General features: G+C 46.1%; 1 protein-coding gene across 9 annotated transcripts; it reads left to right on the forward strand.

Moving 5' to 3' along the window:
- The first annotated feature begins 1496 nt into the window (after positions 1-1496).
- Positions 1497-16856, forward strand: Asb1 (ankyrin repeat and SOCS box containing 1). 9 transcript variants are annotated; one of them, XM_035441141.1, is made up of 6 exons: positions 1497-1797; positions 4287-4350; positions 5505-5651; positions 8188-8490; positions 13808-14193; positions 16256-16856. In XM_035441141.1, the coding sequence occupies exons 1-6, from the start codon at positions 1749-1751 to the stop codon at positions 16381-16383; spliced, it is 1077 nt and encodes a 358-aa protein (XP_035297032.1). In that variant the 5' UTR covers positions 1497-1748; the 3' UTR covers positions 16384-16856. The 9 variants fall into 9 exon arrangements, with proteins under 9 accessions (XP_035297032.1, XP_027253399.1, XP_027253401.1 ...); XM_027397600.2 differs by lacking the exon at positions 4287-4350 and adding an exon at positions 6626-6723 and having other exon boundaries at positions 1640-1797; XM_027397601.2 differs by lacking the exons at positions 1497-1797; positions 4287-4350 and adding exons at positions 1855-2504; positions 6626-6723.
- The last annotated feature ends 1277 nt before the right edge of the window (positions 16857-18133 follow it).

An 18133-nucleotide genomic window follows, 5' to 3' on the forward strand; every position in this document is an offset into this window, starting at 1 on the left:
CCCCCACACACACCCCAACACACTCTGGGCAACCGTTTGAGAGCTAAGTTGAAAGCTATCAAAATGGTGCACACAGCTAGTGCTAAGATTGTGAGTCCCGTGAGGAGCTACACTGGGTATGTTTTCTTAGTTCTCTCTTCTAAGCCTTGTGGTTAAAGTCTATGTTAAATTTTCTTTAATAAAACCCTCAAATTTGCTTTTACTAGTGCTAAAATTCTTGTCTGAGGCAAAGCCATGAATCCAGTTTGCCCTGAGTCTTTTTGCAGTCTCTAAGAGAATTCTCTGGCTAGGGTGACAGCATGGGGTTTTATCTCTGTCCCCTCACCTTGGACACTCCCTCTTCTGGCAACAACCTGGTATCCATTATTCCACTCTGTTTCTATGAAGTGATTCCTTTAGTGACGTCCTGAGTGGAGGATTTGTCTTTCACAGGTGGCTTATTTCACTGAGCACAGTGTCCTCCAGAATTGTCCGTGCTGCAGCCTGGGATGGAGACTTTTTAAGGCTGTGTGGACGGCCCACAGCGCCACATTTTGATGCGTGTTTATCCGTCTATGCACACCTGGGTGGTTTTACACTTGAGGCATCCCAGCTAGGGATTCTGCAGCTGTGGAGTAGAGCCATGAAGCCCCTGGCTCTTTGCCTTGCAGCGTCATTAGTGTCACCTGTCCCTCATGCCAGCAGTGCTCTCTGCTGTTATCAAACCCAAACACCACGGCTGGAATCTCTTCTCTTTCCCCTCAACACCCTCAATGCCCGTGGCTGTTCCCGCTTGTCCCACCCAGCTCCACAGACCTGTGCAACCGAGCCAGTCGGGGCACGAGGATATGCTGGGTACCTATGGGTTGTTAGCTCTCAGCTGGTGTGCCATGACCACACAAAGATGCAGGCAAGTCACAGCCACCGTGTTGGGGACTGCGGCCTCGCCCCCACCTCACCGGACGGCGGGGAGCTTCTGTCTCCTTAAGGCGCAGCCTCCCCGGCTCACTGGGGTCCTTCCTCCCCTGCAAGGCACTTTCCCTAAGTCGCGAGAGAGGGAATGGAAGGACCCGGCGGCGTCCGTGCTTAGGAGCTGCTCGGGACGCGATGCACACGGTGTGACCCGTGTAAAATCGGGAGTTCTTGACGTCACTCGGTGCGCACGCCTTGCCAGGCTACAAACACTGCGGGCTCCATGGAGGCATTCTGGGCTGCGTTCAACTAACACCACTTTGCAAGTCAGCGACTGGGAAGGACGGGCGGCACCACACCGACCGTCCGGAGCCGCGCGGCAACCACAAGCGGCGCGGCCCGCGTTCCTAGACGACCTTCAGCGGCCGCGGGAGGGAGGCCGGGGACAGCGGGCTGGGCCCTAAGCGGTCACGCCCACGTCCCGCCTTTTTCGTGGGCGGGGACAGAACCTGCCAATCAGGGGCTCCGGGGCATGCAAATTAGCCTCCGCCCCCAGGGGAGAGGCGTTTCCCCAGACTCGCCGCGCCCTTGGTAGACGCCGCTACTCAGTTTTGCCTTCCTCACGGATCGGCTCTCGAGTCCGTTAGCTAGGCCGGAAGTGGGGACCCAAGCGTCCTGCGGGCAGAGCCGGAAGTGCGATAGGGAGGCGCATACTGGCCGGAAGCCGAGCTCCGGGCACGCCCCCCTGCCGGAAGCGCCTGAGGTATCTCTCAGGCCCGGTTGCTCTTCGACAGAGTCGCTGCGGAGGCGGCCGGTCGGGCGGCGGGGTCGGGGCGGCGGCTGAGGGCCGAGTCGGCATGGCGGAGGGCGGGAGCCCCGAGGGGCGGGCCGGCCCCGGGCCCGCAGGTAACGTGAGCGGCGTGGTGTGGTGTGTGTGTGTGTGGTGGGGGGCGGGGTGGCGGGAAGGCGGGGCTGCGACTCGGGTTCAGTCAGGGTGGCTCTCGGGCATCCCGGGGCCCTCGTCCTCCGTCCCCGCCGGCCAGGTTCGCGGAGGTTCGCGGAGCCGCCCTCGGGGTCAGTAAGTGGGCGTCAGGCTTCGCGGGGCCCAGGGCGCGACCTCCGCCCTCGGCCTCTCGTGGACAGCCCTCCGCGGTCCCCACCCCCACCACCCCCACCCCCGGCGGAGTTACCAGGCCAGGTGCAGCCGCCTTGTAACTGCCACCGTGTTAGCCGATCCCCGTTAGTCTGCGATGACCCCCGCTGTGACATGGGGCACGGATCCTCTTCCCGGTCTGAGCACACTGGTCAGAGGTCGGGCCTCGGTAGGGCACGCTCCTTTTCCTCATCCCGTCCCGCCAGTCAGCGCATGGCCGAGCCGGTGCATCGCAGCCACTGGACACCCCCTCCTCCCCTTTTGACTGCCATGCTGTCCCCAGCGAGCTTGCCAGTGAGTGACACAGCGCTTACGCCGGCCCTTGACCCACCTTCAGAGAAAGGCTGACACTTGCCATCTGGCTTAGCATCTCCCACTTTGCCGTGCTGCTACTGTGACACTGAGAATTTCCAGGTACGAAGTCCCACATTGGGGTCTTTCTGAGACTGCCACGTGTGTGGTAAGTAACTTGCTGTGTGCATCTCTGGAGAGGGCACTTGTTTTGTTCAGCGAACTCTCTTAGTTGTCAAAAATCTCAGAAGGTCACCCAAACAACGGCCTTGTCATTCCTCCCTCCATCTAGTCAACTATTGATGGTCTACTGTTGGCTTGGCTCACTTGAGGCTGTGAGGGTGACCTGAAAAGGCTAGATAAAGCCTCTACCACCAAGAACTTTGGTTGGCATTGACTTTGGTCTGAGGGACAAACAAAATTTTTGAGTGGACTGCCCTGTCATGCAGGAGTGAGAGATAGGAGAGAGGTGGGGAAAAGATAGCTATTTCTTAGTAAACAAGGGCCCTGGGGAAGAAACAGTGATTTTGGTCCCCTCCAGTCTACTTTTCAGTACCTGTTTGTTAGTGTGTTTCCAGCTTGTGGGTGGAGGGGCAGGTCTTGAGTGCTACCTTGGGTTCTGAAGGGTTCATGACAGACTAGGACTGGCTAACAAGGTGGCAGTTACAAGGCCGGCACCACCTGGGGGAAAAAAAAAAGGCTGAAGCATTGAAGAGAGGTGAGCAAAGGGAGGTCCAAAGACTTGACCAAGTCCTTGGTGCCCACTTTCCTGACAGTTATCCCACACATCTGAATCTTCCCCAACTGTGGCCTTGGGTTTTTATACTGGTAAATTTTATATATTGGCAACTGCAGTATACTTAACAATGGAGGAGGACCTGGACGGAGCCTTTAAGAGTGGTTTCCAGGCTTGATGTCCGCCTGTTGATCTGCGGCACATCTGGTTGTGGGATCAGGGAGCCACATAAGGTGTTTTTGAACCTTGTGCTGCCGTTAGCCTTGTTGTCTTGGACTTTCAGATTCTGGAGGGCTAGGATACTTACTCATCACCACACTGGGACTTGAAGCAGGGACTTGAAGGATATTTTATTTGAATATGGAAACAACTTCAACATCTAGAAAAAGCCTGCCTTCGAAGGGATCCTCACAGGGTGGGAGACTTGTATCTCAGCAGTTAGAATTTGTGCTGTTTTTATAACACCTGTTGGTGCAATTTTTTATAAAACTTTTCAGTCTCCTGGAGTTAAGTTTGGGCTGTGATATGAGCAAAGATGCAAGTGTTTCCAAGCAGGTGATTAATTGTACAAATAATCTCGATTAACTACATTTCTCTTTGATGCCTGTTTTTTGTTGTTCTTGTTTGGTTTTTGTTGTCGTTGTTCTTCAGTTTGGTGAGAATTTTGTTATCTAACATGATAGAGTTTTTTTTGGTTTTATTTTTTACCCCATTATTCTTTTGTTGTTTGTTTTTTTTTTGTTTTTCAAAACAGGGTTTCTTTGGCTGTCCTGGAACTAGCCTTGCACTCACAGAGATCCACCTGCCTCTGCCTCAAGTTCTGGGATTAAAGGTGTATACCACCACTGCCTGGCCCATTATTCTTACTAACACAAAGAGCAATTCTCCCTTATGTAAATGCACAAATAAAATTTGAAATTTTTTGTTATATTTTGTATCAAATTTCTGAAGAGGCTGGCTACATTTTATTTATGGGTAACCTTGAGAATTTCTCTAATATTGAATCTTCTTCTAGTACATGGTATGTATGGTTTTTCTATTTAGTCCTCTTTATTTTTTGTTACACAGGCTGGATTTGTATTTATGCATAAATTTTTTTAGTTTTCTACTTTACTGAGGTACAATTTTTTTTTTCGGTGTGTGAACATGTGTATGTAGAGGTCAGAGGTCAACATTTAATGTTATCCTCATTCTCCACCTTATTTTTGAAACAAGGTCTCTCACTGCACATGGAACCTACAGATTTGGATCTAGCTAGATTGGCTACCAGCCAGCCCAGGTATCCACAACCCAAGGGAGCCTCCTGTCTCTGCCTCCCCTACCCCCAATAGAACTAGAGGCATGTGCAACTAGTCTTGGCTTTTTATATGAGAGTTGGGAATCTGAGCTTAAGGGCTCATGTTTTCGTGACAAGTACTGCCAATTGAGATATCTCACTAGCCTCTTGAAGTGTGATTTTAATACAAAATGTATGCCTTTGAGATTTATTTCCTGTTATTTCATTTCCATTGCTACAATAAAAATACCTGAAAAAATACTATAAAGAAAAGAGATTTATTTAGTTCAGCCTTAGAGGCTGAATATCATGGTGCAGGTTCTCATGTAAGCCTTACCTATGGTACCTTAAAACAGACAGCAGTGGGGGAGCTGTGATCTCCTGATATCCAGGAAGCCAGAGACTAGGAGGGCTGGTCTCATGCTCTTATAATAACCGTCTGATAAGAACTAGCCAGGATTCCAGGAGAAATTCTTTAGTCCTGCAGGAAGACACTTTGCCCTGACACTGTGGCCCAGTGTGATGCCATACTGGTTAAAGGGCTTTGCTGTCTCCCAACACTACCATACTGGGACCATACTTCTAACACATGGACTCTGTGGATACAGTAGTACTCTGCTGAATTGTTTCTTATCGAGACACCCTGCTGCTATTTCTCGGAGCAGCATGGTAGGGAGCTCACCTACCTTCCAGGTAGCAACTGTTGTTTGGCCCTAGGCTTTGGCTAACCAGCTGTCTTTGTAGTAAAGGAGATGGCTGCCATTCTCCTTTCAGATACCCCAATTCAGAGACGCTCTTACATACTTGCAATAAATTAGAGTAATTACATGCTAGATTTTTTTTGGCATAATATTTTAAATTGTAATTTGGTAGTACTTTATTTAGGTTCTTCTATGTTATAAAGTACTATTGACTTATTGTTCCATTGTTCCCCAGTCCATCACATTTTCTTTTCTTAGAAAAAAAATTCTTATCAGCTTTGGTGTCAGGAATGTGCTAATTTGATAAAGGGAACTTTACAGCTTTCTCTTATGAATTATTTTCTGGGAATTTGAAAGTTCCTGTGTGGCTGGGCAGCAAGGAGCCACTTCAGAAGTCATCCTATTTGATTGGCCTTGCTAACAATTTCCCACACTGATAGGAGCCCCTCTCTTCAGTGCAGGTCCTAATCTGAAGGAGTGGCTGAGGGAGCAGTTCTGTGACCATCCACTAGAGCACTGTGAAGATACACGGCTCCATGATGCAGCCTACGTAGGGGACCTCCAAACCCTAAGGAACCTATTGCAAGAGGAGAGCTACCGAAGGTGAGCATCCCTGCTGGGGCTGGTAACAGGTATTGGCCTATGGGTCTTCAGGAGGCTGGACTTTGTGGTTTGGATGGCAGATTAAGACTGATGCTACAGGAATGCATTTTTGGTTTTAGAGGAGGGACAAAAGGAAGAATTATTGGTGGCCAGATATTGTGGGCAGAGGTTCCTGGATCCAAGTCTGGCCCTGTGATTGGCCTTCATGTTTTCTGGCAACTTGTCCTATCTGGGCATTGGCATTAGTTTCCTCAGTGTTTTTCTTGAAGGCAATGTTAGAGATATCAGTAGTGACCTTATCCCTCCAAGTCTCCCATGGCTCTTTAAAAAACAAAAAAGATATTTTATTTATTTATTTGAAGCAGGGTCTTACTCTGTAGCCTTGGCTGGATCAGAACTCGTTATGTAGACCAGATTGACCTCATATTCACAGAGATCTGCCTGCCTCTGTCCTGAGTGCTAGGATTAAAGGTGTGCACTACTATTCCTGACTATTTTACTTATTTTCATTGTGTGTATGTGGGGGTGAGTGGGTGGGTATGTGCATGTAAATACAGGTGGCCACAGAGGCCTGAAGAGGTCATCCATTGGAACTGGGTTACAGGTGATTGTAACCCATCTGATGTGGGTGCTGGGAATTGAACTCAGGTCCCCTGGAAGAGTGGCTCATGCCCTTAGCCTTTGAGCCATCTCTCCAGCCTATCTCTTACGGCTCTTTATCTTGGGTAGTTCTTTTCCTACTACCACTTTGTTGACATTCCTCTGATGTTCTCTTCTTCACTTCTCAGGTCTGTAGTGATCAGCCATAGGCCAGCTGACTTCCCAGTATAGGGATGTGGGGCTGCCATCTTCTTTGTTTTCTTTTCCTGGCCTCATGATTTCCCTGAGTTCTTTGTGTGAATGAAGTCCCAATTAGATACTGAATACATGAAACTGGCACTTTATACTTAAATGTGTTTCTACTTTGCCTTGAGGAATGGATGCAGTTAATTGATGGAAGTCCCTGTGGGAGACCTACACTACTGCCTTTGTGTAGACAATTCACAAGCAAAGGATTCCTAACCAGCCAGGAGTATGTTTCTTTCATATCCTTCTAATGTCTTAGCACTGTTTCATAGAGCACATGTCAGTAGTTAAAAATCAAAACACAGACTAGACAGATGATTTAGCAGTTAAGAGCTCTTGTTGCTCTCACAGAGGACCCAGATTTAATTCCAGCACTCACGTGAGACAATCTCTTCTGACTGCTACAGGCACCAAGCATGCATGTGTACAAAAATATCCGTGCAGGCAAAACATTCATACATGAAGTTAAGTGAATAAATCTAATAAAACAAAACACAAAATTTAAATTTATTTAATGTGACTTAAGCCCCTGAAAGACTTAAGCACACAGATATAGCAGTAGAATGAAAGGGTTCAGTGAAGTTCCTATTGTGCTACCCTCCCTCTCCCTGCCTCTCTTCTCTCTTCCTTCTCTCTTTCCTTTTTCTCCCTTTTCCCCACCTCTTCCTCCCCATTTGGCCATCATATAGCTTTGTAGCCTAAGCTGGCCTTCAACTCCTGACCCTTTGTCTCTGCTTCCACCTTCTGAGATCTAGATTATTGACCCATGCCACCACACTCTCTCCTTTTTTCTTAAACTCAGGGTTCATGGAGTGGCCTCTTCCTTTGACATATTTTCTTTTGCTGTACATTTCTCTGTTGGTGAATTCTGGAGGGTTTCAGGGCTTTATTGGCTCATATCAGCCCATGTATGACTGGAGGAGGAACACCAGGAATTGGTTTAGTGAGACACTGCTTCAGTGTGGATGGTGAGGTGAAGCACACCTTGGTTGCTGACTTGGAGGATCAGTGAACAGTGTAGATAGTTATCTGGTGGTCATACTGACTGGGAGCTGCATCTGGACAGTTTGTTGCTACTGCTGGTCAACAATGCAGTCCCTGTAATTTTAATGATCTCCTAGGTTCTCAGTTGCTCTGGGTCAGGGTAGGAGGATGTTACTAATACTGATAGTCTCTATATGGAGAAGATTCCAGCCTTGAACCTTTATAGGTGGTCACTAAAAAGAGGGCGTGCATGGCCCTGCCTTTCTTACCCTGTGTCCCCAATGGATCTATATATGTTTGGTAGAGGAACAGGCTTTGGAATGTGGGTTAGGAATCCAAGAACTAGAAATCTCAGTTTTAGTGCTAACTATTCTGTTGAAGCCTCTAGCTTCCTTGCCGTGGGCCCCAATGCCTATTTTCTCTGCTCGATTTCAGTAGGGGCAATTGTGGAAGCCTTTCAGGACATAGAACTCAAAGGGCTGGAAATGTAGCTCAGGGGTAGAGTTCTTGCATAGCATGTACAGGATCCTGGGTTTGATCTTCAGCACCATGAGAAGGAAAACAGAACACAACGGAAGGTATTCTAAATCTGAGGGTTTGCTACCAAAATGGCTGTCTTTCTTGGGAGCCCTTGCCAGTGTGAGAGGAGGGAGAACAGCTCATTTGCCTGGGCTGACTCTCATAAGCTTTCTGTGTTCCCATCTAGCCGCATCAATGAGAAGTCTGTCTGGTGCTGTGGCTGGCTCCCCTGTACACCACTGAGAATTGCAGCCACTGCAGGCCATGGGAACTGTGTGGACTTCCTCATACGCAAAGGGGCAGAGGTGGACCTGGTGGATGTCAAGGGGCAGACTGCTCTGTATGTGGCTGTAGTGAATGGGCACCTGGAGAGCACGAAGATCCTTTTGGAAGCTGGTGCTGACCCCAATGGCAGCCGGCACCACCGCAGCACTCCTGTCTACCATGCCTCTCGAGTGGGTAGGGATGACATCCTGAAGGCTCTTATCAGGTTAGTACAGCAGGTCCGTAGCCACTTCCCTTGTTTCTGTACTTGCCTTTCCTGCTTTAAGGGTCTGGTTGTTAGAGGACGTGGAAGGACTGCTTCATTAGTGCTCTTCATTGCTCTCTGACCCACTGATGTCTTACCTTTACTGTTATTTTTCTTAACTTTTTGAGTTGTGGGCTTATTTATTTATTTTTAACAATGTAAACTTTTTGTGTAATTTACCTTCATTTATAGCTTTGGTCATATCCTCTAATGTTCCTTATTCTTTAAGTATTAAATTTTGTGTGTGTGTGTGTGTGTGTGTGTGTGTGTGTGTGTGTGTGTGTGTGTGTGATGTGTGGGTAGTAGGGGGCATCAGATCCCCTGGTGCAGGTAGTTTTGAGCCATATGATGCATGCTGGGAACTGAACTCTTGTCCTCTGCAAGTACAGCAAATGCTTAACTACTGAGTCATCTCTCTAGTCCCAGAAGCTTAGTTTTTTAAATAGCTGTAGATGAGGTTGATTTCTTCTTTGTTCTTAGAGTTATTATGGAAGAGGATTTTATGATAACAGTGAAGATATTCATTTTTTTATGTCACTCACACACATTGTTGTGAATGCTTTTGTGGTGTGTTAACCTAAGTTCTTTTCTTCAGGATCCCCCTTTTTTCTTTGCCATCAAATCTGCCAAGATTTAGAGAAATGTTTAAGTCCTTAATTACTGTTGTGACTTTTGTCAGTTGCCTCTGCATTTCAATTAGGTTTTGCTCTGAGTGTAGTGACTCAATTATATTAATATTACATTTTCAGGTGAACCAGCTTGTGTTTTCCCTTTTCATATTTTCAGTAGCATCTTTCTACCATAGATACCTTGATCATCTCTTACTGTGGAGGCTAGCTAGTTCTATGGTAGGTCACTGTAGCTTTTGTAGCTAGCTAGCTCTTGTGAGCGTGTTTGTGTAGAAAAGGAGCAGGTAAAAGTTTGTAGAAGACTGCTAACAGTGGGCTCAGGTGAGTGAGCATTCTTGCTTGGTACAGAACATGGCTTCTCAACCAGGTTCTGGAAATATATTCTTTCAAAAGAGTTTTATACTAATCAGCTATAGACTTGTCATGGGGGAAGAAAAATTATCAAGGAGGTTTTAAATTAGAGGGCAATAAAGTTTGGGCTTTAAAAAATAATGTAGGGATTTCTAGCATGCAATCTGTGCTACCTTAAATTCATGCTTTTGCATCTTAGAGAATTTATGGCATTAATGTGGAAATGGTTTAATTATTTAAATGGTTTTTTGAGACAGGATTTCTCCGTGTAACAGCCCTGACTGTCTTGGAAATTACTCTGTAGACCAGGATGGCCTTAAACTCACCAAGATCTGCCTGCCTCTGCCTCCTGGGTGCTGGGATTCCACCACTGCTGCCAGGCTGTGTTTTTTCGTTTTTGTATTTCTGTGTTTATGTGTGTACACACACATGCTCATGCACATTCCACGGTGTGCCTATGGAGATCAGGAGACAACTTATGGGAGTTGGTTTTTCTTTCCACTCTGGGTTCCAAGGTAGAACTCAAGTCATCAGGCTTGGCAGCAAGATCCTTCACCCACGGAGCCATTCATTTGCGCCTGTGGAAATGTTTTTGAGTAGGATCAGTTGATGAAAGTCTGTTTTAGTTCAGAAATCCCTGTGGACATTTTAGACAAAACATCTTATTTCCTCTGTGTATAGGGCACTATTTAAAATCTTTCTATATATTCTAAACTATGATGATTGACTTTTAGAAAATGGAAGTTTGCTGGATGTGGTGATGCATGCTTTTAATACCAGCACTGGAGAGGTAGGAGCAAATAGAGTTTGAGGCCAGCCTGGTCTACATAGCAGTTCTAGGGCAGTCAGGGTACATAGTAAGACTATGTCTAAAAGCAAGCAAGCAAACAAATAGCCAAAAACAATAAAGAAGGAAAATGAAATGGTACTGTTAAATTACTAAATGGCTAATGTTATCTAAATAAAACCCAAACCTGCCTGCCTGTCTACCTGGTCATTTTTACTGTATGCTGTCTCTCATCTTTCATTATTGCAATTTCTGGCTCTCTGTAAGGAACTTCCCCTGATTGTTTGTAAGCTCCCTTGGTCTACATTGCTGATATTTTAGGATAGAAGGTGAGAAGTGATGTTTCTGTGTGTTCAAAGTTATATTGATTTGTTCAGCTGTTTGGGTGTATAGAGATAATAAAAGCAATAGAGAAATTTAGAAAATATTCAGGATTAAAATTAACTGGATCCTATTCAGTATGTTTTTATGAGCTTCAAAGGCTATCCTTCCTACAGCTCAGTTGGTACCAGATTGCCATACTGTCACACAAAGATTATAAACACTTTAGAAAACATGTCTCCAATGAGAAGGGAGGAAATAATTACTATGGAGATGTCAATTTCCTTTTGCTAGTTGAAAAGTGAAATGGAACAGTTTTCTGCTTATATTCTCCTCTTACTCCTAGAAAGTCTCAGGTTTTATTTGTAAAGGAAAGGGCCTTGTGTGTCCTCAGGCCTATGCTGCCTCAAAGAAGCACTTGGGATTCCATTTCCTTTGGATAGCTGAAGTGCTGGATGGAGACAGATTTTGAAGCAAGGCTGCTGGCTGAGACTGTTGGCTGGCTGTCGTCTAGGCAGGGAAAAGGTTTTACTCCATCTTCTCTGGACCCTGGATATTAGGTCCCCCATGTTGTGTCCTCATCATTCCTATGTGCTGTCATTTCTTGTTTCAAGTGAAATATTCAGGTGACCAACACAGTTTGTGAGCCATCACAGAACTGTCTGGGGCCAGAGAGGGCTTCAGTGTACAGGTGGCAGGTGACTGATTGTCTTGGACAGGAATCTTGCACGTGTGAATCCTGCCATCGTTGATCACTGATCTTGTTTCTCCTGCCTTTTCATTCTGATCCTTTGGTGATAGTGATGTCCTCCAGGTTTTCCAGCTGTTGTTTCCTTTGTAATTAGTGTCTTGTGGGGAGACATTTTGCAACCAAATATATGCTTCATCTCAATTTTTATTTATGTTATTGTAGACTTATGGTTTCTTATCTTGTCCAGGTAGAGTTAGAATCCATTGTTGTTACTTACTTTGAGGATCACATTAATATTACTGGTGGTTTAAGCCAGCTTTGTGTCCTTTTGACTTGTCCTTACTGTTTTGTGAGCAGTTCCTTACTTTCTGACATAACAGGATAGTCTAAGCTTGTTGTGGATTTTCCTGAGTCCTGGAGTAAGTCCTCCCAGAGTCCAGTCTTCTTTCAGTGAAGAATGCTGTGCAGAAACAAAGATCTAAGCTGGCCAGAGTAGCACATGCCTGCAACCTAGCTATTTGAAGATTGCCACCAGTCTGCGCAACATAGTGGGACTGTGCCTCAAAAAGAAAAGAAACCAAGACTAGAAGTACTTTCAGGAGTGTGTTCTACTCTGGAAGCATTGCTGTTCCATCCCTGGAGCTGAGGGTGTGTGTTCATATTCCTTTCTGACTGGAGCTGATCTGCATCTCTTACTGCCTCTCCTCATTCCCCCTTGTCCCATTTGGGCTCTATTGCCTTATGCCAGGCCCCTGTCCTTAGCAGGTCCCTTGCTCACTTTGTCAGGACTCTGCCCCCTGAGCCAGATTACCTTCCCAGTTGTAGTTGGCTGACTCCTGGTTGGAGTAAAAGAGATAACTAGTTTGCACTTGACCTCAGACTACTCAAATTGCCATATATTTGGGTGTCTGTAGAGTGTACCAAGGACAACAAAAAAGACTGGCTGTGGTACTTCAGCACCTGCACCTGGTGAGAGATAGTCCTAACATCTGGACTGTCTTTGGGAGTCAGGAAATGGTCAGCTCTGGGAATCACTTTCTGACTGCCGTTCACCTGCCTCCTGGGCAGTGCTGCATGATGCTGCCCTGCTGTGAAGCCATGCTTCCTGTTGTAGGTCCTTAAGTCCTTGCAATTGAACCTGATGCTGGGAGTATCCCTGCTAATCCTGTGAGGCTGGATGTTTAGGCTGTCTGAAAAGAAGACTCACCATGTTGGGTTTGTTGGTTCCTTTTTACTCTCAGGTTTTAGTGGTTGCCTCAGCGTGTAAAGTGTTTCCATTGTTCCAACTGTAATCTATATAACAAGGTGTATTGAAAGGTCTAGCTTTTAGCCTTGTTCATTGTCTTGCTCTCCCCTCCCCTCTAGGTAAGCATTTAGGTCTATAATTTGTCCTTCACTATTACAAATGAGCAAATGCACATGTGTGACTTGAGTTGTATATTATACATGGCAAACCTATAAAATAAGTATACACTGCACTCGTTCCTATCATCTTCCTCACACATTCGTGTGCTCTAGAGGACATTCCAGAGCATATAGAGCAGTATTCCTCCTTCCCTTCTTAGCTTCTCAGTTCTGTCTCTTAGGGATAAGCCACACAGTCCCTGTTGGTGGTTTCCTGGCTCAGCTGTTAGGAACAGTGCTTTAATGAATTGTCTTGTGCACACATCTTCTTAGTTTTGTAAATATGTCTTGGGAATAAATCCCAAGAAGTGTGATGGATGGGTTCAAGGGTAAGTGCATCTGTAATTTTGATAGAATTGCCAAATTTCTCTCCATAGGATTGCTCCATTTCAGTTATCAGCAGTGATAGTTCTGTTTCTATTAAAGCACAGCCAGTAAACACTGGGAGTAGAATCTTAGGTTACTTTAAAATTCAACATTTTTTAAGTGTGTGTGTGTGTGTGTTGGGGCGGAGGAGGGGAACACTTCATGGCATGGGCGTGGAGGTCAGAGGACAACTGGAAGAAGTTGGTTCTCTCCTTCCAGAGTGTGGGTACCAGGGATTGAACTCAGGCCATCAGTCTTGACAACAAGGGATTTTACCCACTGAACCATTTTACCAGTCCCAAGTGGTAAATTTGACCTAAATAAACTTTTCCTAGTTTCCATATTGTTTTATAGTTTATTTGTAAATTCTGATCTATTTGGAATTAATCTTGGTGTGCACTGTGATGAATGGACTTAACTGTATCTTTTCCCATATGAATTTCCAATTGTCCTGGGGGAAAAATATCAAAAAGTTCAAGACCACTCTTCCCCATTAAGACAGGAAACTGACTGTGAGTGTTCATTATAGGCTGAGTTTTTCCCTATTTTTGATCCGTAGCTAGTTGAGTCTTTGGATATGGTACCTGCAGATGAGAGGGCTGGCTGTGTTTGTGACCAGTAGAGTCTCCCGAGGCTCCCCGTGTGACTGTTTAATGCCTTCTTCAGGGTGCTGGACAGTCTTTGTGGTCTGAGTTTGGCTTATTATAACTTACTTTTCTCTTCCTGTAGGTATGGGGCGGACGTAGATGTCAACCATCATTTGACTCCTGACACCCGGCCCCCTTTCTCAAGGCGGCTTACCTCCTTGGTGGTCTGTCCTTTATACATCAGTGCTGCCTACCATAACCTTCAGTGCTTCCGGCTCCTCCTGCAGGCTGGGGCAAATCCTGACTTCAATTGCAATGGCCCTGTCAATACACAGGAATTCTACAGGGGCTCCCCTGGGTGTGTCATGGATGCTGTCCTGCGCCATGGTTGTGAGGCAGCCTTCGTGAGCCTGCTGGTAGAGTTTGGCGCCAACCTGAACCTAGTGAAGTGGGACTCACTGGGCCCAGAGGCGAGAGGCAGAAGGAAGATGGACCCTGAGGCCTTGCAGGTCTTTAAGGAGGCCAGAAGTAAGTGGCCTGAACACAGCACAGTCTTGTGGTCTGGGGTGGATTGAACCAGTGAGATGTAATAGTAACTAAAACAGGGCCTGGAGAAATGGCTCAGCTGTTAAGAGCACTGCCTGCTCTTTCAGAGGACCTGATTCCCAGGGGCTCACAGTTGTCTATAATAGGAGGCCCTCCTCTGGCTTCTGTAGGCACTGCATGCATGTGGTGCCTAGACATACATGCATGCAAAGCACCCATATAAATGAAAATAAATAAGTAAATCTTGAATAACAACCCCCACCAAAATATTCCAGCTAAGCACTGATTAAAGCCTTCAGAGTGTGTGTGTGTGTGTGTCTGTCTGTCTGTGTGTGTGTGTGTGTGTGTGTGTGTGTGTGTGTGAGAGAGAGAGAGAGAGAGAGAGAGAGAGAGAGAGAGAGAGAGAGAGAGAGAGAGGGTCAGAGGGCAACTTCAGGTACTCTTCACCCTTACTTTAGAGACAGGCTAGTAGAACAGCTGGGATCTGCTCTCCCCTCCCTCCCCAGTGCTGGGATGACACTGTGTGCCACTGCTCTTGGTTTCTTTGCAAGGATGACTCCTTGTGTTTTCATGGCAAGCTCTTTACTGATTAAACTCTCCTCAGCCCCAGATGGTTATTTTGCCATTCCTAAACACCTAAAGCTGATGCCAAAAATCTAAAAAAGTAGATGTATGCTTTCAAAGTTCTTAGAATTGTATTCTCTACCTTTTGCTCTGCTTTTTGACCTCATTCTTAGCTAATGGTTTCTTTTTCACATTTTTCCTTTCTATTTCTTGTTTCTTAGATCATTGTACCATGTCATTTTCTTTAAACATATTTTAATATATTATATGTGTGTGGGGGAAGCATGCATATGCCATAGCATGAGTGTAGAAATCAGAGGACAACTTAAAGGAGTCAATTCTTCTGCCACATGGGTCCCATGGGTTGAACTCAGGTGATTAAGTGTAGAAGTAGCATTCTTACCCTCTGAGCCATCCTGTTGGCCCATCGTGGTGTTTTCATTCATGGACCATTATTTTTTATTCTTAATCATCTTTGCCTTCTCTGCCCTTTGTATCCCTGACTTTCTCTTCATATGTATTTTAGTGAACAGAGTTAGAAGCTCATTTTCTAGAGTTCCTCTCCTTTTTTTAGTTCCACTCAGATAGCCTTAGACTGAGTTGTGTGATAAGCCCAGTTTTTGTTAAAATGAAATCTGGAGTTCGCTTGTTTGTGTAGAAGCATTTTGCCAAGGAGTTAATAAGTCAGTGGCAAGAGAGTGTGAACTTTACCTGTGTTTGGGTTTGTTGTCAGTGCTCTCTCGAATTCAGAAATTAACCTGTCTGTCTTGTCTGTCTGTTTGTCTGTCTGTCTGTCTGTCTGTCTGTCTGTCTGTCTGTCTGTCTTATTTCCTGCCTGGTGCCTCCCCCCCCCCCTCATTCCTGCCATCTTGTCAGAGGACATCTGAATTGATAGTCTTATCCTTGGTCTCTTATTTCTCAAAGAACATTAATACCAGTGTGTTTTTGTTGTCTATATCCAAGCCAGTTCATGGAAACATGTTCTTTTTTTTTTTTTTTATTAGTTAACATGTTCTTGTTTAGCCTTTCTCTAAGTTGCTGGCTGATGGCCTGGTGAGAAGCAGGCTGATAGAATGAACCTTTTTCTTGTCATCATCTCCTGAAGCAGGGGTTTGGCTGTGTCTTTTTTGATCTGGAGCAGGACTGCCATCCTTTTCTCTGAATTCAAGTACTGCAAACTTGGTGTCCCCAGGCTTCCTTGCCCCTGCTGGGACATCAAGAGTGAGGGTCATTTGCTCTCATCCGTGGGGTCTCCTGTGGGCAGCCTTTTCTGGGACACTGAGGATTGCAGAAGGAGGCGCTGCCATCAGAGAACACATGCCTGGTTAGATGGAAGCAGATAGCAAGGCCTTCCTTGCCTCCAGGGCCTTCTTGTCTCTGAGATTAGGAAGTTGTTGTGTTAGTGCAGTTGTGTCCACTGTAGTCAGCTCTGGGCCTTTAGAACTAGAATAGAATAAACTTCTCTCTTCACATTCTCCAGGTATTCCCAGGACCTTGCTGAGTTTGTGCCGTGTGGCTGTGAGAAGAGCTCTTGGCAAATACCGACTGCATCTGGTTCCCTCGCTGCCCCTGCCAGACCCCATAAAGAAGTTTCTGCTTTATGAGTAGAATTCAGATGCAGTGTTGACTGCAGTGAGGAAGCCGATCGTCTGCAGTGAAAGTTGACACAGACTCTTGCATCCTGTGCTGCCAACTTGTTCCCTCGCTGTCAGTGAAGAAGAAATGGCCATGTTCTCCTGAATTGTGATTCCGTCTCAGGTGCTTGGGCCATCGAACACTCCTTGAGTCATTGTCAGCTGAGAGGCGTATACAAACTTAATTTTGTTTTTCAGTATCTCTGTTTTGGACTTTTACTTTTGCATATTAATGAAATGGGCTGTAAATGTGCAGTATGGGTTGAATCTGCAAGCCTCGTGGTAGCCCTAGTGGGGAAAGCTTGTATTTTACAAAGCTATGCTTCTATTTATGTTTTACTTTGCAATTTAATTGTTCTTTTAAGGCTTGATATCCAAACAAGAAGAGAATTTTGGTAAGAAAGCGTGGAGAGAACAGAAACACAGTTCATGCACTTGCTAGTCTGATTTCCTGCCTGGCTTTGTCTGTATGTGCTGTCAGACGCGTATCCCTTCTTGCCGCTGCAATACTCTCTCTTGGGAGTGTCTTCGTTCCAAGATGCTTTCTTGGCTGCATATATTGCCTGCTGTCTTAGTTCATGGAGGTCCCAGCACAGCATCCACAGTGCAACACCTGTCCTGGCAGGGGTTTTCTGATGGCTGTCTCACCCTCGGGATCTTCAGACAGTGATTACCTTTAGGAGGCCCACCTGGAACTAACCAGGAAGTGACTGCCCATATTCAGACCAGGGACCATCCCACTAGCACTCACTGCCAGTCATCACAGGATAAGATGACACTGGGGTGCTCCACACAGACCCTCCCATACAGAAAGTGGGAACTGACTGTATCAGCCACCTGGGTGGCTCCAGTCTACAGCTGCTTGGTGCTCACCAGGCTCTTTCTCCCTCTTTCTGGTCCAGTGCCTTTGTGGGCACTCCTAGAGATCTTTCCCCATCCATCCCAGGGTTGGTGAGTGAGAGAGATGAGCTCAGTGCAGGTGTGAGGGTCATGGACAGGTGGGGCAGGGACTATGCATAGATAGCCTTGAGCATCCTCAGGACACTCCTGTTTTGGTGAAATCGAATTTTGTCACTTTGAATCCTCTTAAGACTGTGGATCTGTGGTGATTGTAGACTTGAGAATATTTAGGGAGATGTTAAAGTTGTTTAGAGTTTTGGCCATCAAAGAGGTCTAATCTGTAATGATACTTTACTGTTGTACCCTTGTATGGTTTAGCTGACCAGATAGGAAGTGATGGCCTGCATTACCAAGCTGGCCAAAATGCACTACATGGATTTCTAGTGGGCCTTGTCCAGCACTGCCAGTGAGTTCTGTGTCTGGGGAGGGAGTGAGCTGGGCCAGAGCCTGTTCCTCTCCAGGCTCCCCAGCTGTAGGGGGCCAGGGCATGAGTAGCTTCCCCTGTGCTAGGGTTTTCAGAGTCTCAACACTGTGAAGTTCTCCTGCTTGTTCCAAACTTCCAGCTGGAAAACCTGAATGTGAATGGCATTGGTGATGACTGAGGCTGGCCCTCCTTGTTTCCAGTAGCACTATGAAAGTACTGCATTTTGTTGCAATAGGAAAGAGCAGCACTATCGCCGTGAGCACCCCAGGTTCATGAGAGGGGCACCATGGGAAGTTGATGTGGCCTTGGTGAGGACTGACTGCCACTTTACTCAGCAGACTTCTGAGCTCTAGGTACCTGTGTCCTCCCTAGCATGGAAATGTGGTAGGCCTGATAAAAC

This window comes from Cricetulus griseus, chromosome 2 (assembly GCF_003668045.3).
Source record: "Cricetulus griseus strain 17A/GY chromosome 2, alternate assembly CriGri-PICRH-1.0, whole genome shotgun sequence".
Taxonomy (NCBI): domain Eukaryota; kingdom Metazoa; phylum Chordata; class Mammalia; order Rodentia; family Cricetidae; genus Cricetulus; species Cricetulus griseus.

Coding starts and splice junctions, on each gene's coding strand:
- Asb1 (XM_035441141.1), top strand. CDS start 1,749: ATGGCGGAGGGCGGGAGCCCCGAGGGGCGGGCCGGCCCCGGGCCCGCA. Junction 1,798..4,286: donor GGCCGGCCCCGGGCCCGCAG/GTAACGTGAGCG, acceptor TTTTGAAACAAG/GTCTCTCACTGCACATGGAA. Junction 4,351..5,504: donor TTGGCTACCAGCCAGCCCAG/GTATCCACAACC, acceptor CCCTCTCTTCAG/TGCAGGTCCTAATCTGAAGG.